Source organism: Nuphar pumila, chromosome 7 (genome assembly GCF_984573655.1).
Source record: "Nuphar pumila chromosome 7, dmNupPumi1.hap1.1, whole genome shotgun sequence".
Taxonomy (NCBI): Eukaryota; Viridiplantae; Streptophyta; class Magnoliopsida; order Nymphaeales; family Nymphaeaceae; genus Nuphar; species Nuphar pumila.
In genome coordinates, this window is record NC_143255.1 from 20,539,268 (window position 1) to 20,553,844 (window position 14,577).

The 14,577-nt window shown below is 38.5% G+C and overlaps 1 protein-coding gene across 2 annotated transcripts; it reads right to left on the reverse strand.

The window, feature by feature from the left end:
- Positions 1 to 266: 266 nt before the first annotated feature.
- LOC149831445 (putative clathrin assembly protein At2g25430) lies at positions 267 to 10,378 on the reverse strand. 2 transcript variants are annotated; one of them, XM_090013901.1, is made up of 3 exons: positions 10,241 to 10,378; positions 8,915 to 9,033; positions 267 to 2,602 (listed from the first exon to the last, which is right to left on the reverse strand). In XM_090013901.1, the coding sequence occupies exon 3, from the start codon at positions 2,574 to 2,576 to the stop codon at positions 723 to 725; it is 1,854 nt and encodes a 617-aa protein (XP_089870027.1). In that variant the 5' UTR covers positions 2,577 to 2,602; positions 8,915 to 9,033; positions 10,241 to 10,378; the 3' UTR covers positions 267 to 722. The 2 variants fall into 2 exon arrangements, with proteins under 2 accessions (XP_089870027.1, XP_089870028.1); XM_090013902.1 differs by having other exon boundaries at positions 8,915 to 9,046; positions 10,241 to 10,374.
- Between the last annotated feature and the right edge of the window lie 4,199 nt (positions 10,379 to 14,577).

Sequence of the window (14,577 nt, forward strand, 5' to 3'; positions counted from 1 at the left end):
GTAGGATTTGACTTTACGGTATCACTATTTTATCAAGCATCGGAGGGATGAGACTCGATGCAGTGGCTCCCTAACAAGGCGTTGTAGGGTGGGGGTCTCCCTAATAGAGGTTCTCTCGTGGGATGACAGATTCTCCTTGGTAAGGTGACTACGAAAGTACAGCTAAAACAACGAGGCTTTCACTTGGCGAACCGATGTTCTCTCGGTCAAGGTGAGGAGGAGAGCATTTCTGAATTCTTAAAATAAAGTTAATCAACAAATGCTAAAGTATAAGATACCGCCATCATCAAGCATAGTAAACCTGTTCTGTAATATTACAAAATCCGCCCAAATAATAATAACAATAAACTGGTAAACTAGCTGAGCCCGAACATGGCCTGTTCGGTTTGTTCAGCTCATCTATACGTCGTAGCAAGAACCAATCTTACATTAAAGGGGCACATCAAAACACCAGATCAAGTTCATCACAATCGATAGCATTATCCAAAGAAAGGTGATCTAATCAGAAAGCAGTCTCTCTCTCTCTCTCTCTCTCTCTCTCTCTCTCTCTCTCTCTCTCTCTCCAACCGCCATCATCACCAACAATTCTCCCTAGCAATAGTAACAAGAGCAAGCTGTGATGATGGGGAGAAAACAGCACCCATGATCAAAATTTGATAAAACCAACTTATGTACATGAAAAATATGGATGTTGTAGGTGGTGGCCAACACAATCCCATATCTCAATAAGGTGTGGTAGCATAGTTGTAAGACCCAGGCCCATATCCATAACCGTTTGCAGGGGGCATCCCATAAGGCACATGTGGCGATGGACCTAGTGCAGCAATCTTGGCCAACCCAAGTTGGCCTTGCATGCCATCCCTCGCATACTGTTGCCACAGCATCTGCTCCTGAACCAGCAGTTGCTGCTTCTTCTCAACATCAGCCATCTGCACGTAAGACGGAGGTGGCACACTCAAGGAAGCTGCAAAGGGATCTTGCAAGCCCTCGGCAACTGGGGTGCCCGTTGGAGCAGGCAATGCTAGTAGCCCTGTCTTGAGCTTGTCTGGGTTAGGCAATGCCACACTGCTTGAGCTCCCGCCAGTGTTCAGATGGGCACTCATGACCTGTCTGCTTGCCCCTTGATCATACATTCCATCCAAGAGCAACGAATCAAAACCACCCGCAAGAGTAGCCTTCTGCTTGGAAAGGTTGCTTGCTGACTCCACCAAAGCCAGTTCCCAATCAGCCTTCCCACTCTCTGCAAGAGGAGTCTGCCATGCCGAAGTGACTTCCTCTCCTGAATTAGCAGGAAATGCTTCCCATGCATCCTTTTTGGCAGGTGGTCCTGAGAATAAAGCCAAAGCAAATTTATCAGCCTGAGCATCAGCAGATGGCACGTCTTCTGATAGATTCAGCAAGTCCCTTGTTTCCTGTTTCTTAGGAGGTTCCTCTGGTTGTGGTTTAAAATCAGCAGGTGCAGGGAGTGCCTTTATGTTGCTCATATCCTGTTCAACATGTTGCTCCTCTTGAGGAGGTGGTTCCAGCACCGGAGGTCGTGCTGGCTCACGTGGCCTCTCTGGACTCTTGGGCCTGCAGGATCGGTCTCTCATAAATTCCTCAAGAGTCTCCAAAAGTTTTTCAGTGATCTTCTGTACCTGAGGATATTCGGATGATCTTGCAACCCCTATGTCCTTGCACCAACTGTAGAAAGCAGCAAGCTCATCAATCTGTTTGGCAGCACTGCTATGAGCTTCAAAAGCTTTCACACAGTCTGGATATTCCATATCAAAGAAACGATCAAGTAGGACAGCCAAAATCTCACAAATGTCAGCATAGAGTTGAAAGCTCTCCCTTACTACTGGGTAGAGTGCAATTAGGCCCATCCTGCTGTTCTTAGCTGCACCAGTAGGACGACAGGCTAAGAAGCGGTCCAGAACTTGCTGCAGATGATGCATCCTGCCAAAAACCCTCTCCACGTTCATCTCCCTCACAGGAGTTGTCACCTTTCTCTCCTCATTCCTCTCTCGCCTATCCCTATCATTATATGAAGAACCATTCTCGTTGTCTTCTCCATAATAATCTGATCTCCTTTCCCTTTGGTTGTTGCCAGAATTGCTTTGCTTGTTCTCATACACCAACCACTCCAGTCGTTGGTCCAGATAGAGCGCATAGGTGCGGACAAAAGCCGAAAGGTCCCAAGAATGGGAATGGGCCTCATCCCTGAAATCCGACATGTTCAGAAGGCGAGTTCCTCTCCTTGTTGCATACAAGAATTCCTGCTGGAAACTAGGATCACCATCAGCCAAAAGCCTGTGAACAAGCATAAGACCCTTGAGAGCAACAATCCAATCTCGAGTCTTTCCCAGCCTCTTTGAGACAGTTGATACACAAGCATTGACATGTTGCCTTGAATATGAAGTAAGATTGAGGATCTCCCGAATATATTTCTCCTCTGCTGGATCATCATCATGACTTGTGGCCTTAATGATCGCAACATCTAAATCAGGAGCTACATTGCTCGAAACTTTAGCTAGACTGATGCTGGTCTGATCTTTCACAGCTCCTAGCGCCTGCCTGATGGTGCTTGGAGCCATATTTCTTCTTTGTCAGAGATAAGCACCTGACAAACAAACAGGCACAAAATTTCCAACAATAGTACAATTGCATACTCATTCCAGAAGCAAAATTGATGTAGTTCCATTAAATGGCAAAGTAAACATGACACCGAAGTAAAAGGGATTGAAAAACACAGCTTAAAAGTATTTCTCTTAGCTCATCAATATCAAAGATAGGAAGGCATCAACATTGTACAAAGTCACATTGTAAATGGATATGAAGGTTCTTTTTTTTTTAATCTTTCAGATATGCAGGTGTTGAGATATCCAACCAAAGGAAGGTATCAAAGATAGGAAGGCATCAACATTGTACAAAGTCACATTGTAAATGGATATGAAGGCTCTTTTTTTTTAATCTTTCATATATGCAGGTGTTGATATATATATATATGGAAGGAGGACCATCCAACCAAAGGAAGGTCCAAAATCAACAATCAACACCGATCAGACGACTCCCCTTCTCCAATGCTTGAGCATCTCATTGATCGGATCTCATATATTTGTTCGTTATAATTTAATTAGTAAGAAATATGCTTTACACAGACTTTACGACATACAGGGATGTTTTTTAAATCATGAGAAATCGATGGCTCACAATGCATTTAAAACTTTACAATACAAAGTATTGTGGGCCGTTGATTTTTAGCATTTTAAAAAATGCATCTAAACATAAAAAATTCATAATCCAAAACATATCGCTCACTAAATGAATGATAAAAATCTAATATGTAAACTCCGATCAATAAAAAACTCGATCGTTAGAGAAGGAACATTGTTGATTATCATCGGTTGTAGATTTTGGACCTTCCTTTGATTGGACGGTCCCCATTCCCTATATATATATATATTGTCAGAAATTTACAATTGCCACATGCAATGCTAAGTCACAGGGATTTGGCTAGCAGGGTGCGGCACCGGGTGCGGTCAACTTGACCCTGGGTGCGTTGACCGCACCCAGGGTCATTTCGGTCCATTTTTTGGATTTTTTTTTAAATTTGCCCTATGAAATGGGCTGCGGAATTTAAAAAAAAAACTGGGGGGGGGGGTGCCCCCCTGGACCCCCGCCCGCTGACCGCGCCGGGGGGAGCCCTCGGACCCCCTTCCTGCAAGGGCAAAAACTATGAATCAGGCTCCACAACTCATCATGGGCATGATCTTCTCTTTGAGAAAGAAATCTCTGACCGCCTCAGAAATGTCTTTAGATACAATAGACCAGAATGAAGTAAAGAAGCTATCTGGGTACCCATCTAAGCTTGGGGCGCTATCTCCATCAAGAATAAAGACCACCTTAACCACCTCCTCTTCCAACCCCATGGATCTGGACAACCTTTAAAAGGGTTACGATTGATGTAGCCCCTTACAAATAACTTGAAGAAATAATTTGAGGCCTCTCAAAAAATACCCTCTTCCCACCACATAGGATTCGTCTTCCCTCTAAAGTCAGTTCATCTGTTTACGCTACGTATTGTGGTTTGTCATAAGGTGGAAGAGTTTGGATGATCTGAACATCCAATGGTCATTAACGAAGCAGCGATCGATCCTACTGGCGCGGGACCCATATGATAGGTAGTCAAATACCAACATTTATAAATATGTTTGGTATATCACTAATGAGCAATCATGGATGCGGGACCCGCTCCGGGGGGAACCCCTGGACCCTCTCTCTCTCTCTCTCTCTCTCTCTCTCTCTCTCTCTCTCTCTCTCTCTCTATATATATATATATATATATATATATATATATATATTACATTTTTGCCCCTGCCACACCCCCGCACCCGCACCCATGTGACATAGATGCAATGTCAAATGGATGCTTCACTTTAAATCCACTTCTTGTGTCAGCATGATAAAACAATGATTTGAACACGCCATTAGAGGCACCACAATAAACCATGCTTTTAACTTCATCTATAAGTTTTTATGACCTTGTTCCACCATTTTACAGTTTTTTTTCTTTTCAATTTCTCATTGATTATGTACCTTTTAATTTTCAACTTGGACCCAATAGTCAATATTTATTAGATAATGTCTTACAATTGTTGTTCCAAAATTTGCACTTTTAAGATGATGTGCATGCCTTATTGCTTTACATTGTCAATGTCATGCAGTCACTTCTCTAGCCAGGAAACGAACAAACACACATGCACGCACACACTCATGCACAAGAGCGCACACACACACACCATGTCCCCATGTCTCAGTTTTACAAAATCCATATCATATCAAGCATGCCCAAGTTGCATCTGAACTTTTTAGTTTTTACATTAATGGCCATGAGAAGTTTCACATGGAATGGACCTTTTTTTTGAGGATATGTGTCGCTCTTTCTCATCTTCCCTAACTGGAAAGATACCTACACTACTCATCCACCATACTATTCACAAATAAGCAGCCTGGATCTTTGGTTTGTTAATACATCTGGTCTGTAACTTATAAGTGGCAGAAGTATGGTCAAGCTAACCTAATCTAATGCTATGTCACATAGGTGTGGGTGCAGCGATGCGGCACTTTAAAAAAACTAGGGTGCAGGGTGTAGGAGGGTATATATATATATATAGAGAGAGAGAGAGAGAGAGTACAAGGTAGATGCCTGACGCTTTTTTGTGTCTACCACGTACCTACCGAGCTTTGGAAAGATTGTTTCTATTTTTTCTAAAATCTGACCATACAGATGTGATCTACATGCTTGATTTGACTTTTGGTTCGTCCGATTCCAGCACCAAGTTAGGTTTTTATAAGATTCAAAAATCAACGGTCTACAATTTTAAAAAATATTCAATGCTTAAAAATCAATTTTTTCTCAAAAAAACATGATCCAAGTGTGATTTCCTAGTAAATCGATCATACATAACACATTTGTAGGGTCAGGTTTTTAACAACCTGAAAATCCCTATCCAAGCTCGGTAGGCACAAAAAGCGTCAGACACCTCTCTCTCTCTCTCTCTCTCTCTCTCTCTCTCTCTCTCTCTCTCTCTCTCTCTCTCTCTCTCTCTCTCTCTCTCTCTCTCTATATATATATATATATATATATATATATATATATATATATATATTAATAGTTTAGGACTTGGAATCATATCTGAGCCCAGATCTAGATCTGATTTAATCGAATCAGACCTGAACCTGAACCCAGATTGAGCTCTGATTTAATCGAATCAGACCTGAACCCAAATCCAGATCATTGAATGAGACTTGGGTTCAAACCTAGGTCTCGTTTCATTAAGCAAGAGACATGAATCAGACCGGCACTTGGCCCTGCAGAGCCAAGTGTTTCTATTAAGTCAAACCAAAGAGGCACCTGGCCCTACAGAGCCAGGCTTTAGTAACAAAACGAGAGAGAGACCCATCCAACCTGGGTGAGTTCAATTGAGCCCCAGCCCAGGCCATCGGGGTTCCTTCAAACCCAGATGCGGAAGGGAGGAGGAGAAATAAGAAGAAGAATAAGAGAGAGAGAGAGAGGTACCTTTGCGGGTTGTGGCCGTCGCCGCCATCGGAAGAGGAGGAGAAATAAGAAGAAGAATAAGAGAGAGAGAGAGAGGTACCTTTGCGGGTTGTGGCCGTCGCCGCCATCGGAAGAGGAGGAGAGGAGGGGTCGGGGAGGAGGGAGATGGTTTTGTGCCCTACACCCCCCCCCCCCTTCTTAATTTTTTTTAGGTCCAAAATGGACTGGTTAGAGTTGATCGAGTCCAGATAGGACAAATATAACCCTGAGTGTGGTTGACCGCACCCAAGGTTATGTTGACTGCACTGGGTGCCGCACCTGCACCTGCATCGTGTCAATGCAGGTGCGGCACCCTGTTAGCCGGGTCCCTGTGACATAGATATAATGCTATTAATGAACTATTGACCACAACCCAAAACCAGACATACCCACCCCGCATCTCATTTTCATTTCTTCATTTTAATATATATATATATATATATATATATATATATATATATTTCTGAAAAACAAATATTCAAATCCAGACTACCCTTGTAGGCTTGTAGGTCCTTTAACTTTTCCTGCAAAAGAAGGACCTAGACTACCTTTGAAAGTAATATCGCACATCATTCTAGCTGTCCTCATCAATTAATAAGAAAAATTGCTGATTAATCCAAATTGACCAAGGAGTTGAGGAACTGAGATGTTTCGTAGAAATCAGTCCCTCAGCTCTGCACTCAATAGTACCTTACCAAATCGTGATTAATAGATAATAATGGAAACTGGAAATGGCAAGATTTCAAAAAGATTGTCAATTTTGTTCAAGATGATAATTTCTATTTAGAACCCATCTCCAAAAGGAATTTTCCGTATGCAAATGGAAAATTTTGCCTTATATACTTCTGTCGTGTCTCTTATTTTGGAATTTTCTGATACAATTGCTCTTATTGACATGCATTGCAAATGTGGAAAAGTTGAAAATACTAATATCCCAACAATTTTGTTGCACAATTGAGATCCTAACACACCTCCAATTTTAAGAGCAATCATAAATTAGTTTATTTATTCTTAATTTTTAGCAACTTCAAATTGCCAAAAAATGTGAATTGTGAATTGGTCGATTAATCCCGATTTATCAATTCCAAAGCATTTGGAGTCATCTGACCGAGTTTGGCCAATTTCTTTAATTTTAATTAATCACAATTTTCTGAAGATTTCAGTCAATGAGGAATTGTTTAGGTCAAGCCCAACAACTATGATGTATATTTCAAAAATGTCATCACCTTGGGGCAAGTTAGGCAATTATGTTAATTGAAAACTCCTAAAATTAATACAAAGCGCTTATAAGTTAGACACATACGCACACGCAAGCACGAATGCAGACATGCAAGGCCATAGAGAACTAGCTAAAGAACATCAAGAATTTGAAGATTAATACTGTCAGCATTTAAACTGGATTTCTTCAGTTTAAAGAGGCATGTCATGAAAATTCACTAATTTCACAAGTCCAAAGAGAAAAACCATACTACAAAGTTTGAAGACCCAAAAAAGGAACAAATATCCATTTGGAAGAAGATATATTGTTCCAAAATTGCTCAATAAGCATCCTATCTTCAATAAAAGATCAGAACTCATGATATAGTGAATGTTATCAGAAAATCAGAAGCCAAAAAGTAAAATCCTAGCTCAATGAGAGACATACTTTTGTCATCAGTGTATTAAATTTCAACATGTCATGAAGTGGACATATATCAATTTAAAGAATGAAGTAATTCAAAGTTATGACTGCACAGGTGGGCAGCTATGCCAGAGGAGACACTCAGGAACAAGAACTCCATTGAACATCATTAATCAAGGCCCTCCAGACTGAATATGAATGTTGTAATATTAATTTAATATCAAAGATGATTTTGTTTAGATAAATTTGTACCTGAATAACATTGACATGGACAGGGCTTATAATTGTTTTAAAAACAAATAATGTGCAGGGCTTGATAAGACTCTTTAAATAACTATAGTAGATAGCAGCACAATATCTCAACCAACTCCATTAAGATATCAAATAAATTGGCTTACAGTAGTGGCGAATTGTTTTCAATTGTTACAAACATACTTTTACCAAGCCATCAAGGCAAAAACAGCAGCTGAACTATGTGGTCCTTATTAGGGAGTTGGTTGGAAATGAAACACCGAAGATACAGAGAAATAGAAGCAAGAATTTCAGCTCCTAAAACAGTTCATCCAAATCTTATCAGTCCACCATAGAACTATGGAAAATAAAACCGCGATATAAAACCTGGATGAATTGGTGAAGCACACTATTAAAGGGCCATTGGCATAGCGGAAACCAGGAACTTTTCAATATTTCAACCAAATTATGACTGAGAAGATGGACTTTAATGAAAGATACAAAATGAAACAGAGCAGATATTGATAGATAAGCCCTTTCACCCGGAAAAAATTCATTTGCTAAAGTGACCTAACATTTTCAATTTTGAAAAGGAACTTACTCCTGTACACTGCAATAGTGCAATCAATGCCCTAGACTCGATATGAAAAAAATATTTGTACCAACAACCGTCATTCAGAAGTCATGAAAGCTATTATTGGTAACACAGGTATCACGATGAAGAAACAATTACAAAAGCTGCCACCTTGACAATAAGAAAAAAATGACTCGCATGTTGGTTCAACAAATTGACCAAACCATGGTGTTAAAAATAAAAACCCATAAGCGCCTTGCATGGTCAAAGCAAAGAATTCAGGGAAAGATCATAAAACCCTCAGAAAATAGAAGAAAGCAAAGAATACACAGACAGAAGACATTGGCAGAGACCTATAAGAGACAAAAGAAAAAAAGTTATATTCCAAACGTTAGATCCACAAGTTTACCCTGCACCAAGGAACTATCTTCTCTCCCTTTAACAAACTTTTTTCCAGGCAGTCCTATTCCTGTCTACGACTGCCACTTCCTCCTCCTCCCCTTTGGCCGAGAGATATTCTCCAATAATCTGAAAGAATCACCTAATCAGCAACAAGTCCAGATAAAAGGAAATGAGATAGAGGTACACCTCCGCCAAATTTTTGGAACCATTCAAAGACAAAAAAAAGAAAGTATCCAACCGAAAGACCAGAAAGATCATTTAGATTTACATTTAGCAAGCAATTTGAATAATAAAGAAACAAACATGAGTCCCTCAAAATATAACTTATAAATGATTCCATAAATCCCAATCTGAAGATATCACGCATTCCACCATCTATTTAAAAAGGGACCCAAAAGAATCAAATTCTGTATGATATCATCTAAGTTCGTATTCCATAAGAAGAACATCCTAATCATAAAAAATAGGGGGGTAAAGCAGATGCTATCTGAAATGTTTCTTAGAAATAGATTGGTCTCCACGTCGATAACTGTAGGTAGTTAAAACAGAAATTACATAATCAGAAAGTTACTCGTATCCACATTATCGAGAAGACGAAAGCCTAAATTAGCAAGGAACTCAAAATTAACCGCTTTAACAAAGAAAAAAGACATAAGTTGGCCTTTATATCACAAGAATTCAACATCAAAACTCTAATTCACAGAAAAAGAAACTAAATTTTAAATATTAGAGAAGACGAGGCTCTCATGGATCTGATGAAACGCGACGACGCGAGCTATCCGGAAAAACTTGAAAATTATCGCATGGTGATGAACACAACTGGAATCGATTAACTAAAACGAAATGCTAAATCAAAAACCCTTAAACATGGATTAAAAACCAAATTTTTGCAAAAACAGAAACGCGATTACCAAGATCATCGAAAATTTTCGAAGTTTAGAGCGTTAGCAAACTAAGACGTCGGAGATCAATCTTCCGTACAGAAAATTCGAATCAGAATCCTGGTAGAGAGAACACCTAAAATCTGACCACATTAATGAAGAAAACGAAGAAACTCGTCCAAAAAACCCCGAAAAAAATATTGATCCAACAAACCGGAAATCCTAACTATCCTTCTCAAAAACATATCACCCGCATCGGCGGAGAAGCACGATCAATCGCCGATCCTCAGGAGAAGAACAGAAAACTCAAAGCCCTAATTTTCAACAAAAACAAAAGAGAATAGAAAAAGGAGAAATCCAAAGCGTCACGGCATAAACCCATCGAAATCGATCTCTCTGCCAAAGATCCGTCTAAAAGAACCCGAGTTCGTGCAGAAGGAGATGAGATCTACCTGTAGCGAGAAAAGGGCTCGTCAGATCTCGCGGATTGCCTCCTTTCCTCTTAGCGCAAAAGTACGGAAGAAGGACGAAGATGATTGCCCTCCGCCCCCTTATGAAAGGCGCGCGCGAGAGAGAGATGAAAAGCTATGTTTCACCGACTGATGAGTTGTTAATTGCCGGGACGGTGGGTATATATATAGAGAGAGAGAGAGGTTTTAACTTTTGACGCAAGAGTAAACTGCTAAACTCAAAGTTAAGTACCGTAGTAAACTCTAGTCAATAAATTGCTCAGGCTTGGTTAACTAACAAAATTTCAGGCTCACCTCTTCGACAAATTCGTCCTCCTTATTGTGGTAAATATTTGGTACTAACGAGGGTACGAAACTACTGGGCCCAAAATAGCGCTGTCCAAATTGTATTGACTCAATTGGTCTCATAATTGTGCGCAGCATCAGACTTTGGATCGTATTTTTTCCTCACATTAGAACATGATTTGTTGAGTCGTGAAGTTTTGATTATAGTTACCCAAAGTTTCTTGCTAAATGAAGAAACTCACTTTCTTAGAAGCTCGCTTCTAAAGTGAGAAACTTTTGCTTCTCTAAAAGTTGGAAAAGCTTTGAGAAACTTTATTCCCTTTAGTGAGAAATTCGTTTCCTTCTCGTTTCTCAAATGGATTCTCTTTTGCTTGCTTAATGTTTTCCTCTGGTTTCTTGTTATTTTTCACTAGTTTCTCTTTCACTTTATATGTTTCTTATATTAAAAAGTAATATTTTTTTTACATTGTAACAAGCTTGCATGTTGGTTTTATATCATTTTATAACCTTGTTCATTCATGTTATACAGTTTTGCTTCATATTGTTTTCTATGTATTCTTTTAATGTGCTTGCATAATGGCTTTACAATCGCTTCTCCCATCCATTTTTTCTTGCTAACTGTGGTTTTGATACGATATAAACCATTGATTTTTTTAGTTATTAAGAAACTTGCTTACATGTTTTAATTACATGATTCAAAATTCATTCCCTACTAAAGAAACTATGTAGAGGATTAGATTCAAAAAAAATCAGAAAAAAAAAAGTGATTTTCACTTAACAATTCTATGCCTGGTATCACATATTTACCCTTTTATTGTCATTTAATATCACTTATTTTTAAACCCTGATTGGATGATAGGGGCAAAACTTGGTTTTGATAAAAGCTGGTTTTAACTTGTTTGGGTGAACTAAAAACATAAATTTCAAGACTTACCATTTTCTCACCATCCGCCAACCGAAAAATGGCCAAGATGGTGTCGCCAAACAAGGGCAGTCATTTTGGGACTGGTGGCTAGCTAGAAAATGAACGAAATATCAAAAACTAAAAGAAAAAGAAAAAAAGAAGTTCGGCAGTTTCCCGGCTGATTGGTCGCCGAAAAAAGGCCGAACAACCTAAAATAAAAATATAAAAAATCATCGGCCCTTTTCTGATGAGCCACCAACCGAAAAATCGTTGAGATGGTGTCACCCTATGCAAGTGATCGGTGGCTAACCAGAAAATGACTTGATAATCATGGATTGAAAAAAAAAATATCTAGCCGGCAAGCAGATGAAAATGGCCAAACGGGTACTGTTATCGGCAATTTCTCGTTTTTCAAAAACTCACGAGAAATTAAAAAAAATCCATAAATCTCATGTGTGTTTTTTGGCAAAATCTTTGCGATAAAAAAGTAATTAAAAAATATAAAAATTATTTTTATAAGGAAATATTAATAAAATTTATTTAAAAATAAAAATATAGGATTTTTTCGTGATAAATAGCCGTTTAAAATGTAAATATCGTGTTTGAATCACGGTATTTATGTTTTTTCATAAATCTCGTGTTATTTTGAAAATCTCATGAGAAATTACAGCTTTTAACTTTCAGGCAATTTCTCGCTATATTTGTCACACTGGGTTGGAGAAGCCTTCCCTTTAGATAAACCAAGTTGAAAACCTCGGGGAGAGGGGTGGCCTTTTTTTCATTTAGTCAGATATTGGTTCAGGTTTAAATTGGGTGTTGTCATCTAAATGGTATCTTAATGAAGTAAAGATGATAAATCAATGAGAGGGAGAGAGAGCAGGTGGGTGGGTGTTTAAGAGACTTATGGAATTAAGTCAAACTTACCATTGCTTGAGTTTGGTTTGATTTTTTTTAACTTAAAATTAACTTGTACTCTTAGCTTAACAAGTTGACCTCGAACATGCTTTGAACAAGTCAAATTCAATCTTGATTAAACCCAGACTCTAAATATGGATCCAAGTATGTCTTGTCAAGTCCGATTGGATCTAGCTTATCAATGCCCGATCTAGTTTCAGTCAGGTCTAGCCCCTTAACAATTCTTTCTGAACTCAAGAAGTATATTTGAATAAAGTTGAATGAAGTAGCTAGACGGCTAGGTTACACTATCATAAACAAGGGTTCTTGAATAAAGTTGAATGAAGTAGCTAGATGGCTAGGTTACACTATCATAAACAAGGGTTCTCGAATTTGAACCATTGTTATGGTTTGGATGTGGTGTAGTGTTGACCGTGACCATGTTTGATGTTCACGATGTATTACTCCACGAGTATTTCTCCCTGCCACGGGATATAGCTTTGGCTTTGCTGCAAGGAAAGAACACCATGAGTATCAAACTCTTGACATCCTTCAATATGAGAACCTTAAGCAGACCTGCCCAGCCAAGTGTGTGGTGCCCTTTAGGTGATCATCCCTTAGCTCTGTAAAACATTATAAAACATGAATGCTTGGGATTTTCACACACACACACACACACAAAAGGAAAACACGAGCAAGAGTGGTTCGGTCTAATTTGACTTATATCCACTATGGGTCTCTCACTGTAATGCCCCAAGACTTTCAACCCATTTAGTTAAATAAATTTATAACTCAAAAATTTAAGACCATTTTTTTAAAAAATATAAGTAATATAGGCAGCAAAAATCTTTCTTTTGCATTTGGGTTAGACAATCTTGAGCGGGCTATAGGAGAGTACCCAAATACATTCATGGATTGAACCTAACCCTGATTTGGCCTTGGGTCCCAATCCACCAGAATAGCTAATTTAGCATTGATATCCAAAAACCATTCAAAGCAGGGAGAGAATATGAGGAACATTAAAAAGGGTTTCAATAAATAAAGAAATCATCTTTATCCTCAAGTTAGGAATGTGTTTCTGTCTTTTAAATTTCATTTATTGGTATTTTACATGTTCAATTGCTCATTTTTAGCCAATAAGAGCATAATTGGTATTTTTAGAATTATTTCAAATAATTCACTATTTAAAATATTCAATTTATAATTAAAACCATATACTTCAGTGAGTTATGACTTTTCATGATGTTTTCAAAGTGTTTTAAGCTTAACTAGACGTATTTTGCAAGCTTGCAAAAGGATTTTGATCAAAAGGGTATTTTGGCCATAAATAATTTAAGTAGAATATTTTAATCAATATACTTATTAATTTAAAAAGTACTAAAACAATAGACTATCTAGAGTTAGAATAGTTTATTTTGTTTTAGCAAACAGTAAGATTTTGTTTTAGAAAAGAAATAGATTTTTTTTTAAATGGATGCGAAGTTCATATGGGTTTATACTCAACGGGTTGACCCAAAATTTGTGTTTTTAATAATTAAAGAGAATTATATCATTCTATTTTTAATCTAGAAATGAAATACGTAAGATATAAAAATTTTATTTTTATTTTTTGGATTAAACTCATAAACTGATTTAGAATTTTGAGTCAAATTGGATCCAAGCCGGATATGAATTGGACCCAGTTTGGAATATGCGCACAAGGGGGACTTAAACGTGGTCATGTGGGGCCCACTAGGACACCCCAATCCCTTTATCCTCTTTTCTTTTCATTCCCACAAAATCGACACCCTCTTTTTACCCTTTTATCTTTTGGGTTTTTGAGAGAAAGTCATCTTCTTCTTCTCTCACCCTAGCCAACCCTCACATTGGGATCTATGCCACCATTTCTTCTTGGGATTTGTGCCATTCACATTGCCATTGACTCAAAGGTGGGTCTCTTCTTTCCCATTTCCATCTTCTTCACCCTTTTCCTTTCTTTTTTTGGGTTTTCTTCTAATCGATTTCACCTAAATCGGTTGTTCTTGGAATACATGTCATTTTCAGCCTTGGGAACCATGTCCCAACAAATTGGCTCCATCTTCGTTAGCAGCAGTAGCTTGGATTTTGTCTCCATCTCTTTGTTCGATTCCCACCTCTTTTAAACCAATTTTCTCTAAAAGAACTAGATTCTACCTTGGGAATCAAGCTCCTTGGAATCCGTGTTGAGCCGAAGACATCTTGGGATGCATGCAGACTA